This window comes from Corapipo altera, unplaced genomic scaffold (genome assembly GCF_003945725.1).
Source record: "Corapipo altera isolate COAL_440 unplaced genomic scaffold, ASM394572v1 1b, whole genome shotgun sequence".
In the NCBI taxonomy this organism is placed as follows: Eukaryota; Metazoa; Chordata; class Aves; order Passeriformes; family Pipridae; genus Corapipo; species Corapipo altera.
In genome coordinates, this window is record NW_020884881.1 from 8,303,930 (window position 1) to 8,322,175 (window position 18,246).

Consider the following 18,246-nt stretch of genomic DNA (forward strand, 5'->3'; position numbering starts at 1 on the left):
ATTGTGCATTAAGTGAGACATCTCCATGAGTCTGGCATATGAAATCTAACCATCCATACAGAAGGTAGTAATAATAGCCCCTGCTTCAACTAAAAAAACCACCAGTAGATAAGAGATAATACTGAAATCTCTGCATCACATCAAGCCTGGACTTTCATGGTGAGTCAAACTTGTCACAAGAGTCTTCATTTGTAGCAAACAATGGTACTGGCTTCCATGCTTCAGACAACTGCCCACTCAGAAATGCAATAGTCTCCATATGGAGTAAAAGTTGAGTATGTATCAACACATCTCAATTTCTCACCCATGTTTAGTCCCCTTGGTACCTCCCACAGCCACAGCTTGCTCCAGACATGCCCGCAGCCTCAAGGGACTGAGGGACCAAAACCCCAGAGCATGCTGAAGTCCTTCACAAACATGAGTTTAGCAGTAGCCCTTAAGATCAGTGTTGAATTTATGTAAATACATTTTAAATCTAAACTAAACCCCAATGCAGCAAGTTGACTTCAGTCTGGGATTTATGCAAGACTTTCCTTAATAAAAGAAAAGACTTGTAAACTGCTCTTTAATTAGCTAACTCTTGTGTCTGGCCAGTAAAGAAGACACTTGGCATTGCTCAAGAGGGAGTAGCAGCTAATCCATAAAATCTTTTCCCACCTCAGACTGTTTGTGCTGGTGAATTTTGTTCGCAATGTCCTACCAAGAAGTACTGTCATTACTTGTGACAGTCAGCACACAGACCTAACAATAAATGTTCAAACTTCACAGCTGTGAGTGAGCCTTCAGTGGAAATGGAGAGGTTTCGCAGTGATCCTGGCAGGCAAAGCTTCAGCCAACCTACAGGGCAGCAAGGCAAGAACTTTACTGTTCTAGAGGAGGCAAGACAGGACTTCCTTCAATCAGGAAGGAGAAGTGCAAGCGTTTCTATATGAATGCCAGAAAGACAAAATGGGAAAAGCTGTGCCCTGGCTGAGCGGAGAGCCCAACAGCCCTCCGAGATGCAAGGCCACAAGCTGTCCTGAAATGACTTATCTCAAAAAAGAAAAAAGAAGATAAAAAGTAGCAAGCAATTTGTTAAAGCAAATCTGTCAATAGTATGCAAACTGAAGTGTGCTGTGTTATGTTTCGTGTTAACGCTTCTCTACCACAGACCTTTTTCTCATCTGTCAGATAAGTGGTGAACTTTGGAAATAAACACATTGAAAAGGAGCACCATGAACTTGATAATAGCAAGTATTACAGATAGATCCAGTGCGCCAGGGAATGGGTATCTATACAGCATAACATGAACTGATGGAAAAGTATCAAAAGACCGAGTCTATGTGGTGGTGTACTGTCAGCAAAATGCTGAAGGACAATGACAATCTCTAGTGCAGTGTTGGCATGTGCAGCCAAAGTACAGTTTAACTCCAGCTGACTCAATTAAAAGGATCATAGCTAAGTGCAGAGCAGTATGAGTTGACAAGAAATTAGAATGTGCAAAATACAACATAGCATAGAGAAATCTGAGCCAATCTAAATTAGATGAGGCAACAGAACTCCCACAGGCATATTTGCACAGCACTTCACTCAGGCCACTTCTGTAACATGCTAACAAGAAAGCAGTTTGATACAGAAGAACCATATATACATGTATTCCATATGCACAAGCTTTCTCATATAGGGTATCTGAAAGTGAAACACAAAGATTTTGCAAGATTAAATTGTTTACATAATCAAGAACTGTCTTAGGATGACAGCGCCACTACTACCTACCTCCATGATAAGATAACATTTGAATCATACTATAATCTTCACATTTTCATGTGCTTATAATGTCAAAATTACTTTTATTTTATCACTTTGCTATTTACATCACTTAGAACTGAAACATTCTTGCTTGGTTTTATCCACGTGATAAATATCCTTGGACTACCTCAGGCAAATCACATCAGACATTTGGATTACTCATGAGAGCTAAGGAGAGGAAATATATCTCTGTAGCTGATGCAATTTTGTTTAGTAGCCAAGGATATTTTTAGAATACAGAAGGAAAAACGCCAGACAGGAAAAGACTTGTAAAGGAACCCCAGACAAACACACCAGAAATAGAGCAGATAGATGTATGCAAAACCAAACAGCTTCTGAGGGCCAGATAAATCTTTAAACTGTTCCATACTGTCCTAGCATTAATGAGAAGGCAGGAAGATGTCGGTATATAAATTTTAAATGACAAGAACAAACTACATTTGATACTACTTCGTCTTTGGTTGCCTCCATTTTAACACCTGATAAGCCTGGTGTTGAAAGAAAGAAATGTTAAGAGACCTACTTGAATGAGCAATAGAAGAAGAGAGAGAATACAGACCTGGACCATCACTGTGACCGCTGACAAAGTGGGTTGGTCTTCTACTAGAATGGCACACAGAATAATAGAGAAACTACACGTGCTACTGAAGAAATGCATCTCTCACAAAAATACCCAAATTACAGCAGAAGCAAAGTGGAGAGAAAAAACAGTGACAATAGATGAGGAGAAAGAAGTATGGATTAAGAATTAGTCCAGGCTCTACAAATGTGAAACAGTCCTCAAGAAAGACAGAAAAAAATGCTGATGGACATTTTAGATATGTGCTGTGCTAGGAAGACGAGAGTTGTGATCGAAGGTTATGGAACAAAGAGAGACTGCATGAGACATTCCTCCATGCAAATAAGACAATAAGACACAGCGGGCAGAAAATTATTAACAATTTATATCAATAACCCAGTGGTAATTAGAGCTTTACTGCAGCTCTACAGTGCAGAGATAGTGAGGAATATTCCTGTGGTGTTGTCAAGGTAACCTGCAAGTATGTAGGTGTGCAATTCTGCTGGTGTTTATATCAAATGATGGAGAACTAAGGAAATGAGAGCCAACATTTGCAGAATCTGCATTTCCTTAAACTGAAAAAGCTGAGACTTTAAGTTGGAGAGCAAGTAACAGTGGAGTAAATGCTAGGAGGAATTGTGTGCTAGAGCACACTAATTCCATGGAGATAGAGTCTCCTCCCATGTTTAAGACCAATAGAGTAGAAACATGGCACAGTCTGGAGAAATAAGCTACTTTCAGGTACACCGCTGATATGCTGTGAAAGGCTTGACTGCTTCATTAATTCCCCAAGTGCTACAGATACATCTCATGGTTATATCTTTAGCATCAGCACCCATGTTAACCACTACATACTTTTGCTAATTATGCATTATTTAAAATTATGTTTCTGAATTCTGATTTGAATCATGATTCCTTACCAGCTAGAGTGCCACAAGCGTTTCTTTTTTGATTCATGCTACCTTCTCGGCCAGTTCATTAAAAGAGAAACGCAAAGAGGCAGTTAACACAAACAAATTTTACTTTGCAAAAAAAAGGAGACACAAGTAAAAGAAGGGATAAGAACACACACTCTGGCAGCTACTGAGGCTCCAATGAGATCTGACAACTTGTTGAGCTCTGACCAGTTCCTAGCACCGATCCAACAAGCTTATTCTGGCACCAAATGATGCTGGACTGCTTAAAGCCCCATCAAACCTCGCTCTCTTCTGACCTCTGGTCACCCTCTCTTCTGCCCATCCTCCTCTTGTACAGGCCTGTCACAGACAGTGGCAGAACTGCTGAAATCCCTGGGCTTTTCTCACCCTGCCCCCCAAAAAGGGCAGTTTGTACCATCAGCCTCCTCCAGAACTGTGACTGATTAAAGACAAATTCTGCAAGGCCTATATAAGGGGAGGAAAAAAAACCCTCACGGTGATTCACAGTAAAATGTAAAAAAAGCAGTGTAATGATGCTAAGCAATCTAAAAAAAATCCAAAAAGATAGAAACTCTTAAGGTTCTGTTTTAAAGTGTAGATACCACTAAGTAATGCTAACTACAAAGTCCTTGAAGCGCTAATGAAATTTCAAGTATACAATGAGCCAATTCACTTTTTAATAAATCATACTTTTGTGTGTAGCTTTTGATCTCAGCAAAGACACGTGATTTCCCACATACTTCTGGAATACTATGCTGGAACATTACAAACAGAGACGAAAAAATAATCTTTTCAGTGAGCTCCTATTTACTATGGAGTATTTTGTTACTCAGTAGTCACTGTATTCTCCACCATTCACATGAGCAGATGAGGCTTCCCACGCTTGACTCAAAAAGGGCTGATGCAGAATTAAACTCAGCCACAGGCATGCAGAAGTGAGCTCTTACCAGGTTCAGTGCTAACTGTCCACTCATGGAAAGCCACCTGCCATGCTCTCAGACCAGAGACATAATGTATACACTTAAACACAGTGATGTCATCCTAACTTGCTGCTCTGATGGACATCCACCAATTCAAGAGCTTTCTGCTACACCATAGTTTTCACCTACTCCCCAAACAAAAGAGTGAGGTGTGCTGAAGCCAGGTTGACACCAACCTACCAAATCCCAGATCCTGTCAGTCCAGAACATCTGCCAGACTGATAGGAACAATTTTCCCTGAAGTTATGCTGAAATATATACATCATGAAATGTAGGCAGGGCACTATATTTTTAATCTAGAATTCATAGGATTATGTCGAGAAAAAAATAAACAAGAGAATCCTGATCAAGCAGCAATTTGCACAGGGTTAATAAGCAAAATGGTTGCAACTGCAGGACCTTACAAAACAAGCCTCTTTAATTTGTGGACTTCAGAACAGTTCACAAACCACTACAGAAATTCTAAGTGTATACTAGAGCTAGGGACAGACAGAAAACTCCAACTGAACGTGTAATTTATTTAGGCCATAACTAAATGAACTGTTAAAACACTCAGAAGTAGATTAAAGGCAGAAAAAAATATGCTCCAAGTAATTTTTAAGTATCTCAGATATTCATCAAAGACTCTGTATGCCCAAAGAACAAATACAATGGGCAAAAAAGCAACTTGGGATCCTCAAGGACATCCAACAAACTGCTGTCATTTACAAATCCCTTCAGCCACATTCACCTACAAACCCCTACAAGACTCAGTTTCAGTCCCTTTCCAAATACAAGACCCTGATGAGTGACAGGCCACACTTCTGAGCCACCAGAACCCACAGCAACACAGCTGAACTCCCTCAAAGTAGACTTCAGAATCTTCAGCAACAGTCAAGGCATAGCACTTCTGCAGAAGAGCCTTCTCTGTCACTCATTGTTGCCCCATTTCCCAGACACTGCTCTGTTCCCTAGGGAAGGGAATATCTCTGTACTGCCTAAAAATACCCCCAGAAGCACAGAGCTCACAAAGAGCAAGAGAGCTGAGCAATGGCAATATCCCTTAGATGTCCCAAAGACACCACAGCAGCACCTTTCCTCCTGGAGGATGCTATTAGGATGGACTGTATGTGAGTGATACTTATGCCAATCCCTACATAGCTTAGGTAACAGGGGGCTGCAAAGATGTTGGGTGAATTCTGGCCAAAACTTTGGAAATGTTTCAAAGAAGAGGTCTGCTGGACGAATTCCCCCAGCACTGCAAAGTTAGGGAAGCAGCTGACAAAGGAACTGCTTATGGAGATGAAAACCCAGCAGATGTGATTCAATCCCCTCAATCAGCACTTTGCCAAATCTGCCTGAATGCAAGGTGAGTTTGTTTGCGTTCACAGAATAAAGGGAACATAAGTAAAGAGGAAGGGCTGTAGGCAAGCCAGCCATAGGTGCTGATATGAGTAGGGGTTGGGATCACACAGAGGATGGAAGTGGCTGAAACTCAAAATTTTCAGCAAGAAAAAAATTCAGAATAGCTTTTCTTCTGTATGAGAATAAAACTGGTTTTAAGAATGTCCTGCACAATAAGTATTCTGAAATACTGTTTTGAAAAACATTTAATAAAGTATTTTGCTCCAAGTTCCTGATTAAAACCCTTGAGTGGATCAGAAAAATGACAATGACTAGTGATAAATTATAGAGATATTTGAAAAAATTATAGAGCAGTGTTCTTTGCTACCTTCACCTGCAGCAAGGAAAATCTACTAATCAGTTAATATTTTCCATTCAGCTTAGTAGCTTGTACTTTTTAAACAAGACTACAAACTGTACCATGAATACTTCTTTTGCCCATGGGAAGAAATGAACTACAAAAGTAAGAGATTCTGTGTTTGATTTTGCTTTTGCAAAACAATGCAGTTAGAAGTCTCTAAGGAGATATTCTAGAATCAATTGCATTAAAATATGCACTGAGAGTCAAACAGCATATCAGAATACAAAAGAAGCACAAAAAAGGCACACCTTAGTGAAATGAGCACATATTATTAAAAAGGCAATCTGCAGTTACTATTGGATTGGATTCTGATCTTGTGGTGTGAAAGTTCTGAATATTATTTCAACACTTAGGAACCAAAATACTCATTTGTTTTGATCTTTGGTTTTAAAGTGAAATCAGAATTGAGATATGTGAGGTCTATTTCAAATTTCTTTCAGACTCTAGTCTGCTCCCACGATTCCAAACATCCAGAACATTAGCCATCAGCAGAGCATAGACTCCAACACAAATGTATGTGAGCTCTTTGCAGTGACTAACAATACTGCATCACCAACAAGAAGAGATCTCTTTTCTTTTAAGCACACTCCACAGAGCTGAGGTTAGGCTTACGACCTTTTAACTTGGCTGTACAGATCATAGATTAAAAGTAAGAGAAGCAGGGTCAAAATTCATGTAACTAGATAAAAGGCTTCACCCTGAGCAAGACACATACCTTTGTGGTATATAAAACATGTGCTGCGGAGGGGGTTTGTAGAGAACTCCTTCATACACAGGCCACAAACCACTTAAAATTCTGAAGAGTGAACTCTTTCCGCAGCCATTGGGTCCAGTGATTAAAAGATTCATCCCCTCCTCGACCTGTAAAGGGGAGGAAAACACAAAGATGTTACTATGCAATATATGTGGCACAAGACAGTCTAAGAGCCCTAAGAGGGAGTTACATGAGCATTTATATCAAATTATCAACCCATTTCATTGATTACCTGCACATATTCATGCAACTATACTGGAAACAGTGGTTTTAGATATAATATGTGGGCTGAGATAATAAAAATAATTTCTATTATGTCTGAGTGTCTCTAAAAACTACATTGATTATTACAGTGTCAATTATTATTAATATTACAGTGTCAATACACCACAATCAGAACCAATTATTCTAATGCAGATTAGGTCCAAGGGTGTTAACAGAGCACTGAGCAGCACTGTGCCTACCTCTGATATTAACTGCAGCAATGGGAGGCCTATCAAGTTATTCAAAAAATTTACTTCATATTGCCTTTTCCCACTTAATTACCTGTGTTAGTTTGGCTAACTTTTTTTTTTTACTCATTTGAATATTACCCTGAGCATATATGAGTGTATATTTATGCATAATCACAATGCTATTGTCTGTGCTTTACAGAAATATATCGACTGTTATATTTTCTTTGTTTCTGTCACTTGAGCCAAATGAATAAATATAAATGTCTGCTTGACCATCAAGTCATGATTTTACAAATCTGAAATTCCTACACTGAAGTTATTGCAAGTTTTGCTATAGCTAGGACCCTTTTCACCTAGTTCCTAATTCCTACACCACAGAGGTGGCAAAAGGAACACTGCTTTACCTAAATTAGAAGACCTGCTGGAATTGTTCATGTTAGTGTTCTGATAACTTCAGTTCTTTTTAAAAGTAGTAACACCTGCAATGGAACATCAGATCAGGATACATATGGGAGTAATTCAGCAAAGGTCATTCATTAAAATTGTGAGCAGGTAGCAAGAAGTATCTGGAATAGGTTTTTAAAAGCAATAAAGTTTGTACTGAGTAAATACTCCCCAGCTGGGCTTGTGAACAATGCTGTCAGCTGTTAGCCAGCACTGCTCTTGGTGGTGATCAAGTGAAACTACAGACTTGATTTTTTCACTGTTGCTGTGATCTCAGACTTTTAAAGGAGCCTGTGTGAGTAAAGCATCCCAATTTCACTGAAGTTAACTAAAGATGGATGCATACTGCCATATTCACCCTTGAAAATCTCAGTTTGGTTTTTCACCTGGCAACAGCACCAGAAATCCTCCCTTCTCTTTCTTTGAGCAGGATAAACTACATATGTCTGCCTCTATCAAGCTACTATGCCTACCTTTCTGGACTTTCCCTTTTATCCATATGCTCCTCCAAGTACTTAACATAAGGTATATGAATTCTGTGCTGTTTATGTTAATGAGATGGCAACAATCAGAAGATTCTTGCATATCATCTTACTTTGAAGTTTAGTCTGGAAACCACCACATCGCCATTCGGAGTAATAATAGGAACATTTTCACAAATAATTCCTTGATCAACATCAATTACTTCCCCTAGAAAGAAAAAAAAAATAAAAATTAACAGTTTGCAAAGCCTTCCACTAAGCAATGATTTGTGATAGTCTCTGTGCACGGCTGAGAAGTACAGACTGGTGTTTGAAACAGCTCTTATGTGCTCCAGTGGAAAATCTGAATAATAAATCTTAGCTAGTCAGAAAGACACTGTCAGTAGTAGCCAAGAATGTGCAATGAATTCTAAATTTGATCATAAACATAATGCACAGTATGCATCACAAATACATGATGCACTATAAAGACGTGTTCATTTAAATTCTACCTGTATTTACTATATTTTATTTGAAATAGCTGTTTAATACCAATCAATAAAAAAGTTCAAGGACAGCCTTAGCCACGGGCAGACCAGTGAACCTTCTTTTGAGGATTTAATTAGAAATCACTACCAGCCCTGAAAGTTGGAGCACATTTCAGTCTCCTCTAGCAACAAAAGCAAAAGAAAAAAAGGTTTAATGGCTTGCTTCCATCTCTTTTTGATGCCACAGACACTGCAAACGTGCCTTGTAAGTATTTGCAGAAGATCATGTAACATTTCCATCAGGTACATACACTTAGTATTTCGATTTCTGGCAAATTTAAATATGCAATCTCTATCAGACATTTGGATACGCTGTAACACAAGGACTTCCAAATAAATTCTCCTGGAAACAGTAAAAAAATGAAACTAATTCTAACTTCTCAGTCGCCTGTTAACAGACTTCTCTAACAGAACCTGACCCCTTGGGTTCCTAGACAAATATTAGAAATTACCTTCACAGAAAAGATGCAAAGGAAAGAGGTTTCTCTTTGTATTAGAAAGCTGTTTATTTACAACTTAGACTACTCTGAACAAAGGAAATGTAAGTAATGCAAAGCTGAGTTCATTATAAAAGGTTCTGGTAGTGTTTCCTTCAGTTAAGGTTAGTTTTACATTTTCCATATAGAGGCTCTTTTTTCAATTGCTTGCAACTTTGTCAAACTATAACAACCTGGGCAAAAAATTCTGTGCCATGCAGCAGTCCCAGAATTCTTTTTTTCCCATTTAAAACAGTTCTGTGGTGTCCAGTATGAGATTATGGGGAAAAAAAGTGTTTTGCTGTTAAAAGAAATTACTTGGATACAGTGGAGACACTGTAGTTAAAATAAATCTAGGATAAAATACAGTAAGCTAGTAAGCACTAAGTACACTTAATTCTCATTTCCTAATCCCAACTTCACAGCATTTGATTGCAACTTTAGTATGCTTTTAAAGTATATTTATGTGTAATCAGAAACACAATTTGATAGTATTTGTACAAAATCTTATTTATTTTTTTAAATTATGAATTATTAGATACACTATAAAGCAGAATTATTATCATGTTCATATTTTCACATTCTTACTGACAACAGTAAATACAAGGCACAAAACAGACATTGGTTAGTTACACAGACTTATATTGGATGATTCAAAAGGAAATAAGTATTATATGTTCAAAGAGTCACTGGGGAAGCTGAATATTAAGATTTTTCTTTTCTAACAGTGCAGACACGTGTACTTTTAGCTACACACAAATCCACTATTCAGGGATTTCTAAAGTATCAAGACCAAAACAAAGGAGGAAAAACACTATTACAACAGGACTTGTCATAAAAACTGTGGAGCCTGTGGCCTAGATTCATCTGGCCTAAATTCTTTTTAAATCCTTGTGCACAATGCTTGGTCTTGGCTAGCTGCCTCTGAGAGCACCAACCACTCAAGAACAAATGCTAGTCACCATGGCTTAGGAGGAATTCAGACTGGATGAAATGTAGTGGAATGAAATCTTGGGAAAAGGTTGCAGACAAAAAAGGAGGGGAGTTTATGTATACTAGACCAAAAGGAAACATAAACAACATGCCTGCATATCTGAATTGTATTTGGGATTTGTTTTATCTATCTAAAAAGAGTCCCCAAATTACTTTGTTGCTCCAGGAACTACAACCCTTTTCTCATATACATGACAAAATGCAACAGTTATAAAATGCTATTTTTTTTAATGTCAGCCAAATATTACCAAGATCTACGAAATTAAGACATCAGCTATTTCCACACCTACCCACCATGCTGCATCAGACTGTTTGTTGTGAAGGACCTTGTCAGAGAACCTTTGAGAAATCTGAGCTGAAGGGCAGCACTGTTGAAATTACTGCAAGAAGTTATTTCATAAAGAGCCCTTAGGAGTCCTTAACTCTACTGAGGCTTAAGTTTCCAAAAACCAAAGGGAGGGAATGAGGCTTTTCAACATCACAGAGGGGAGTAGCAGAAATGGTCTGTTGGGAAAATGAGGATAAAGCCATTGCAAAAGCTGCCTTTAAGTACGTCAGACAAAAGCTGGATGCAAGAGGCAGAGAGAGGCATCACATAATGGAGCACAGCAAGAAAGGGATGTACACAGTAAATGCTCCAGGGTCAGTGGAGACAGAAAGATAGTGGCACCAGAAAGATACAGGATAGGGACAGGAGGAAAAAGGTTTATGCTGATCATTTGGGAGGTGAGGATAAGGGTGAAGTTGTTTTTTCATTTGAAGATTCCCACTAAATTACAAAAAAATGAGCACGGGCTGAACTTTAATCATTGAAAACATAGTATTTTTGTCAAAAACTACTGAACCAATCTGTTCTTCCCTTCTGCCTCAAACAAAATAATGTGATGTTTGAAGATGAAAATGTTAGTCCCAGTTTTCTGAAAAAAATGAAGTGTCTGAGGGAAACAGGCACTGTCTGTGTAAGAATAATAATATCACCACCATCAGTAATAGTATAGTTGAAATGCCTTTTTCATTAGAAGTTTTCACAGAAAAAAATTGAGCCATTTTGTGTATAAGAAAAGCATACCTTAAGGACAGAATTACAAGACAGCAGGAGGTTAAAATGAAAGGTAACACGGCCTCTGCAGCATTTAGGCTGAGAGGTAGATTAGTTGTAGAAAAAACCCCTCTGTTCACTCCTGCCCCACTGCACCATGCCTCCCTCCCATCCCCTGGGAAACAGACACAAATATGAATTAATTACCTTTGATTTCTAAGGGCCCATCAATGTGTAACTCTGCTTTATCTTCATTCTTGCTGTTGTTTACAGACCCTTGAATAACAGCAGTTCTTTTGTAGATGCCTCTCTTCACCTCATCAAAGACTGAAAACATGTTGTAGACACGGGCAGTGTATCCTGCTAGCTCAGTGACCTGAGGAACAATAAATGTCTCATTTCAGTGATACTCCACAAATTCTACTAACCAAGTGTTTGGCCAAAGATCAACAGGATCAACAAAGCGTCCTTCAACACCAATCCATTTTCATTCCTCAAGATTCTGTGCTAATCCATATACCACTCATAGCTGCTACTAGCCAGCAGAAAGGACAATTTGATTTCAGCCAATGTAAGCTATGATAGCTCCAATAAATGAAGAGGTTGCAGAGACTGATCTTTTTTGTGGATCAGTAGAGTCTTCAAGCAGCAGAGAATAGCTACTAACATATCTGAAAACAGATAGCCTGTCATACAAGAGATAAACAAAATTTCTGCATTTTCCAGAAAAAATAAAGGTCCACAGAAGTGAGAAAAATGGCATCTATAATTATTTATGTTTATTTCCTTTTTTTCCTGAAACCTCCTGTGGGAAAAGTGTGCTTTTCTGTGTACAAGAGACAGCACCAGGGCATCCTAATTTAAAATACAGTACAAAACAGAAATTATTCTTCTAGCAACTGCATGCTGCAGCACCGGAACTAAATCTGAGACCTTGGATTAGAACTGGGAGTTTCTAAGATGGTGAGGTCTCCTAAAAGGCTTTCTCAATTTTTTTTTGGTCCTTTTTTCACAATTTCCACCTGGTGAAGACAGAAACAACAGATCCCTGGACCTAGTAACTTACTATTCATGAGCAGCAACACCACCAAGAGCTCATAAAGAACTGCCTCCATCTGCTGGCAACAAAGAATTAAACCCAGGCCTCTTATTATAAATTAGATGGATTTAAAAGGATTAATTTTTATACTAAATGCATAGAGAAAAAAAAGAATAGCAACAAAATTAGATAAAGATTATAAAATCTCTAGCTTGCTGTGGTTAAATACATACACTCCATGACTGAGATCACCTGTTACAGCATACATAATTCCAACTGTAGCTTCACTATTTGTGCCAGACTCAGAAGTGAGTGTTAGTTCTGGCCACATGGCCATCACTCTATTGGAGGGTGATGGAAAGAATCCTCCATGTTACAAATGAAACTCATACCAGCTGTGCTCCACAAGAAACATAAAACTTGTAGTAAGTTTCTAAACAATGACCCTACAAACTCACTTTGTCAAAACTCTAAATACTCCCACCTGAACAGTTGACTGCAAAGAAAAGTCGAGCCCTCCTCCTCTGCACGCTGAATTACATTGTCTTGAAGAAGGCTGCCCTGGTGGATCAGGTGGGCAAGAACTGGAACTGTACTACCACTTGAAGTGGGTTGAAGCACACTGTCCTTTGGAAACTGCCCGAGTCATGAAACGGGAATGACAATGTGGTTAAAGCACTGCTGCATCTCTTGAAGAGAAGTGTAAATGTAAAATTAAGATGGAAATTCATAGAATTGGTCTTGTTATAAAAAAAGTGAGTTTGTTCAGTTCTTCTACTACATGGTGGATATTTTTGTTTCCAAAAAATAAACCCCCAGAGTTTGTAAGTCCTCATGTACATTATATAAATTACTTAAATGTTGAAAATACAATAGAAATTACATCACTGTATAATAGGTTATCTGGCAGTATCTTTAGAGCAGAGGCCAAGTAGGGAAACAGCTGAAGGAGCATAGGTCAAAAATCATAGCCCATTAGAAGGATTCCTTCTGAAAACAGCCCAGACTCTGGATTTGTCAAAGTCTGTATCTGAAGGCACCAAACTACCCCACCTCCTCCAATTCACGAAGCTGTAGCTATTAAGGCTGGATTCCAAGTAACAGAATCCATAGTCTTTGATTAGCTGCCTAGTTAATGCATGTCTCCTCACACTGCACTGGGAAAAGGAGTTCCCACCAAAGGGCCAAACAAACACCAATTAACGAATGCAGAACCAACATTCAGAAGGAAATGTTGAGGAGAATAACAGCACCGTCTCACTTTTCTTTGGCTTAACAGCTGGCACCTAGAGAAATCCCCAAGAGACCACAGATGAAAGCTCAACTTTACTGAAACTTGGGTAAGGATCTGAAACAATATCTCTAACCTTTCAGATGAACATCCTGTACTTCTAAAATATTTGCTGTCCCAAAGTGGATTTTTTCCTGCTAAAATTTCTACACTTTGCAAAATTACTTACAACTTAACAGGTTCACAAGATACTGAAAACAGCCTCGCCATTTATGTAGACAGGAAATAACTATTCAATTCTCCCTGTGTTTCATACAAAACATGGTTGGAATAGGCTGCCTAGAGGTGGAGATGCCCCATCCCTGGAAGTACTCAAAGTCAGGTTGGACAGGGCTCTGAGCAACCTGACATAATTGAAGATGTCCCTGCTCATGGTGGGGGAGCTGGACTAGAAGACCTTTAAAGACTCTTCCAATCAAACTATTCTATGATTTTATGACACTTCCAAGAGAAGTGGAGGCAGACAGCCTGAACTCAGGTCTGTGCTCCAAACAGAAGAGGAATTTGAACCTTTATCACTCACATTCCAGGAACTTCTATCACTCTCTAATGGCACCTGAACACAAGTATTAAAACTCACAACCACATGTTGCACCATACAGGCAGCTGTGCACTTTAGACTCTTCATTGACTTAACTCTAAAGATCAAACTACCAGTTCAAAGATCTCCATGGATTTAGTTGCAACAGAAACTGCCTTTAAATTTTTTTTTAATATTTTTTAATAAAAAACTTTACAACTTTTTTTATATTTTAAATTAAATGTAAATTCTGTTTTACTTTTTTCTCTACTGTTTCACGTATGACAGATGTACAGCACCTCTTTGTATGAAGACATAATCCTTTCAATAGCATCTGCTCCAGAGATCAGCAAGTTTCGTGATGTAGTAAAAGCTTCTGTTCTTTCACTAACCATTGCCTGTTTCTGGCCATCTTCCAACTCTAAAAGTAAAAAAGAAGAAAGTTTTCTGTTAAAATATTCTGCTTAAAATTATCTCTACAAATTAAATTACGATGGGAATGTGAGCTATTATAGAACAGCTTTTAAATTAAGAAAACCTTAGCTCTATAAAGACAATCTTTCAAAAAGAACTGGTGAACATAACTACCATAGATAACTTGGTAACAAAGAATAAGTGGGAGCATATGGAATTCATCTTGTTATGCAAAACATCCTATTCTTTTATACTATCAACCAGGTATGGTTTAACTACACTGATGCAGCATTCCTCCTTAAGGTAAATGCAGAATTTACTGACGGCTGATTCCAGCACCCAGGCCAGCTCATTGAGCAGGAGTTGAGAGACCTCTACAAACCACTGCAACAGCTAATTTAGGGGTATTTGAAAAACTAAAATTATATAGAATTTGTGGACATTTCACAGTGCCAAAACACAAGCTTCTATTTTATATATAATGTTACGTGAACTTTTTGTCCAAAATATTTTCCATATGGCTGGCCTCCTGCATTTGAAAGAACTGTGTTTTAACAAAGCAGACAGACTGCCTCTGTTTCATACAGAAACTAACATTTCCATTTTCTTCTTAATTTATGTAACTGATATATATATACTTATTTTATAAACAAAGATAAATGTTTACTGTGCCTAGAGAAATCAAAGTCTTGCTTCCAAAAACAGTTACTCTGCAAAAACTGATGAGAGACTCAACATTTGGAACACCAACGATTTAACACAAGAAGAATGAGAAGTGTTATGAAGTGGGAATCTTGGCTTTACCAGCTGATTTCTTCCCTGAAAGATGTAGCAAAATTAAAAATTTCAGTCAGAAATATTACTGTTAAAAAAAGATTCTTTTTTCTTATTATTGAAGAATATTTTTTTTTACTTTTTTTCCCCCTTGAAGAAGTGGACAAAATCTATTGCTTTACAACTGTAGTCTCAAGTCTGGCCATGGTACCAGTTTTGTGCATATCCCTGACTCTGTTGATACATCCCAAAGTAGTAAGTCCACTACCTCTTCCTTCAGATGTGAACAAACTTGTATCTGATCTGCTGAGGCACAAAGCACTGTTTTCCCAAGCAGGTCAATGGTAATTTCAGGTATGCCTGATTCTTTGAATACCTGTAATACCTCAAACTGGTCTTGACAGTGTTGTCAGTATTATGTCTGCCACCCACCATTATGTTATGCTTCAGGACTCCACAATAAAACCCATGTTTTATCAGTTTAGGTTGCTGGTGGCAAATATTCTGCTTTACAACACGAGCCACTGCTGCTGCGTCTTTTCTCCCACATTTGAAATGTATTTATCAAAAGAACAGTCATGGGTAACAGGAATGTTATCTAGTTTAGCATGAATACAAGTCCTTTTTTATTCATGCTCTAATACCAAGGAGATATTTACAACATGTGGTTAAACGCTCTTTTTCTCGATTGTACTCATTCCCATTCTAGCAGAAAGACTCTTATCACTTTTTCTGTTGTGCTGATAACCTTCACTGTGAGGTGAAATGCCTTTGTACAACCTCTTCTGTTTGGAACAAGACATCCTGATATTTTTGAAGCTGTTCCCAGGATGCCAGCCAGGGTCCTGATATAGTGCCCTCCTGAGCCATGTGATGGGCAGCAGCCCAGACAGCTGAACACCCAGCCGTGTATCAACACAACTGCAAGTGAGCTAAACCATGTGGGCACCACGTAAAGTCATCCCACAGGTCACATCAAACCTGTCCAGTTGGACAGTCGTGATTTGGAATATAACTACCAAGAAAAAAATATAACTACTGCACAGAAAAGAATTCACTCCTTTCTGATTAAATGTATCCAACTTGGAACTGATCCTTCCACAGATATTGTAGGATCTGTGTTTAAGGAATCCTGTGGAATTCTAATACATTCTGTGGTACTAATTGTGCACAAGGAAGCCCGTTGACCCAAATTACCCACTTGTCTTTCACTACTCTTCCTTAATTACCTTTCTTTCTGTTCTCTCTCTTTTTTAAATTTATTTATCTTTTAAAAGCATCTGCAATAAAAGCACTACTTGAGTCTCCTTTCACTTCCAGGAAAGTTTTGACAGGATGTCAAAAATTATACCATCCTAGTCTGGAATTTGAATTTCACCTTCTCTTTGCCCATGGAGTCAGGGAAAACCAGCGGTTCCTAATAGGTCAATAGTAAGAGAAAAATGACCTATAATTACCTTTGATTACACTGTGGTTTATGGAAGGAGGAGATAAGCACTCTAGGAAAGTTCATAGTATCATTTTGTAAATGGAGATGCTGCAAATATCAGCCTACCATCCTGAGAGTAGCTAGTGAAAAAGGATGGCAATTAACATTGTAATCTTGTGTGACACAAGGATCCTCTAAGTCCTGACTTCATACTGTTTATCAGGCTTATGCTCAAAGCTGAATCATTTGTGTTGCTCTTTCCTTGGCTGACTTGCTCTGCTTGAAAGTTACACACAAGATAGGGATGTTGTAATAAAGTCTGTGAAAAATAAATCAATATGAGTGGCATTCAGGGGAAGTACAGTCTTTTGAGGACATAACTTTAAAGAAACATTTAGAAATTAAGAAAAAAATGTATTACCGCCATCTGCAAATCCCGTTGCAGTAATGATGGGCACAGCGACCATAATCATACCACAGCTACTCCAGACATACTTCATCAGGAACTGCTCTATCATGATGTACCATAAACGTTTGGACAAAATGAGATTCATTTGATCTGTCAAAGCTTTGTAGCTTTTTTGCAGCTGTTTCAATTCTACCTACAGTTAAAAAAATAAAACATTTATACAATGCAACAAAGATGCACATGTCATACAAGATACATTCACATATGCACCTGAAATAATTCGGCACCCAGAGCTGTGACTTCTGAATCACATCTGCTACATGGTACTTTATTTTCACTCTACTGCAGTCTCACAGCAAAAGTGCACAGCTTTACAGAAGTCAGTGCACCTGCTTCTTATTTACACCATCTTATTACACTATCTATCGTCCCTTGACAGAACATTGGCAGGTTTTCAACTCTTTTAAGATCTCTGATATATACAAGAACAACATAGAAGGCAGTCACAACAGCAGCTAATTCTAACAACCATAATAAGATTGATGCCACATCCTTCTAATAAAGCTGCAGCTGTAGAGTTTCACAGTAACTGAAACTCATATTGGGCAGCGTTTGGGGATCAATTATCTCCAGTGACTTAAAGTTGCAGAGCTGATCCCTGAAATGCAAAGCTGCTTGTTTTTGCAAGAAGTCTGGGAGAAGAGAGAACTATCCCAAGAGGTTTAACAAGTCAAAGAGAGTTGCAAGTCAATACAATATGTATTCAGCTCAAGCCCAGATATATGGGAATTGAGAAAATGTTTAATTTAGCTACACTTAAAACATTACTATAGGCAGCTTTTGAGAATAACTGTGTCTACAAAAATAAACCATTTACCTTATATAATCATTGCTTGGACTGAGAGAGTTTCCAGCTTTCATTTTCATCTTACATGAAACAAGTTTTTTTCTCAATTGTGTTTGAAAGGTATTACAGCCAAAATCCACTTCTAATAAAAATGTGAAGGGTTTCTTAATCAAGTGGCTTTAAAACAAGCTACTAGTTTATGTAACTATGATTGCAGAAGTACTGTACTTAAGCTATTTTAAGACTCTGATGACTACATCTTTGCTTAGCTATGTAAAAGAGTGTCAAAGGTTGTAGTGTGCTCTGAGCTATCACAGAGTTTTCCCCTAGACTTTCTGGTGTACCCTGTTTGCTATTTCTGCAGT

At 38.2% G+C, this 18,246-nt stretch overlaps 1 protein-coding gene across 1 annotated transcript in view; it reads right to left on the reverse strand.

Annotated features, from left to right (window-relative positions):
• Positions 1 to 18,246, reverse strand: part of ABCD2 (ATP binding cassette subfamily D member 2) — a 45,592-nt gene that overhangs the window by 25,954 nt on the left and 1,392 nt on the right. Inside the window, exons 2-6 of the mRNA XM_027640011.1 lie at positions 17,047 to 17,227; positions 14,308 to 14,429; positions 11,366 to 11,534; positions 8,237 to 8,331; positions 6,704 to 6,849 (exon numbers count right to left, since the gene is read on the reverse strand). Of these exons, the coding sequence (XP_027495812.1) occupies positions 6,704 to 6,849; positions 8,237 to 8,331; positions 11,366 to 11,534; positions 14,308 to 14,429; positions 17,047 to 17,227 (713 nt within the window). The remainder of the gene's footprint in view (positions 1 to 6,703; positions 6,850 to 8,236; positions 8,332 to 11,365; positions 11,535 to 14,307; positions 14,430 to 17,046; positions 17,228 to 18,246) is intronic.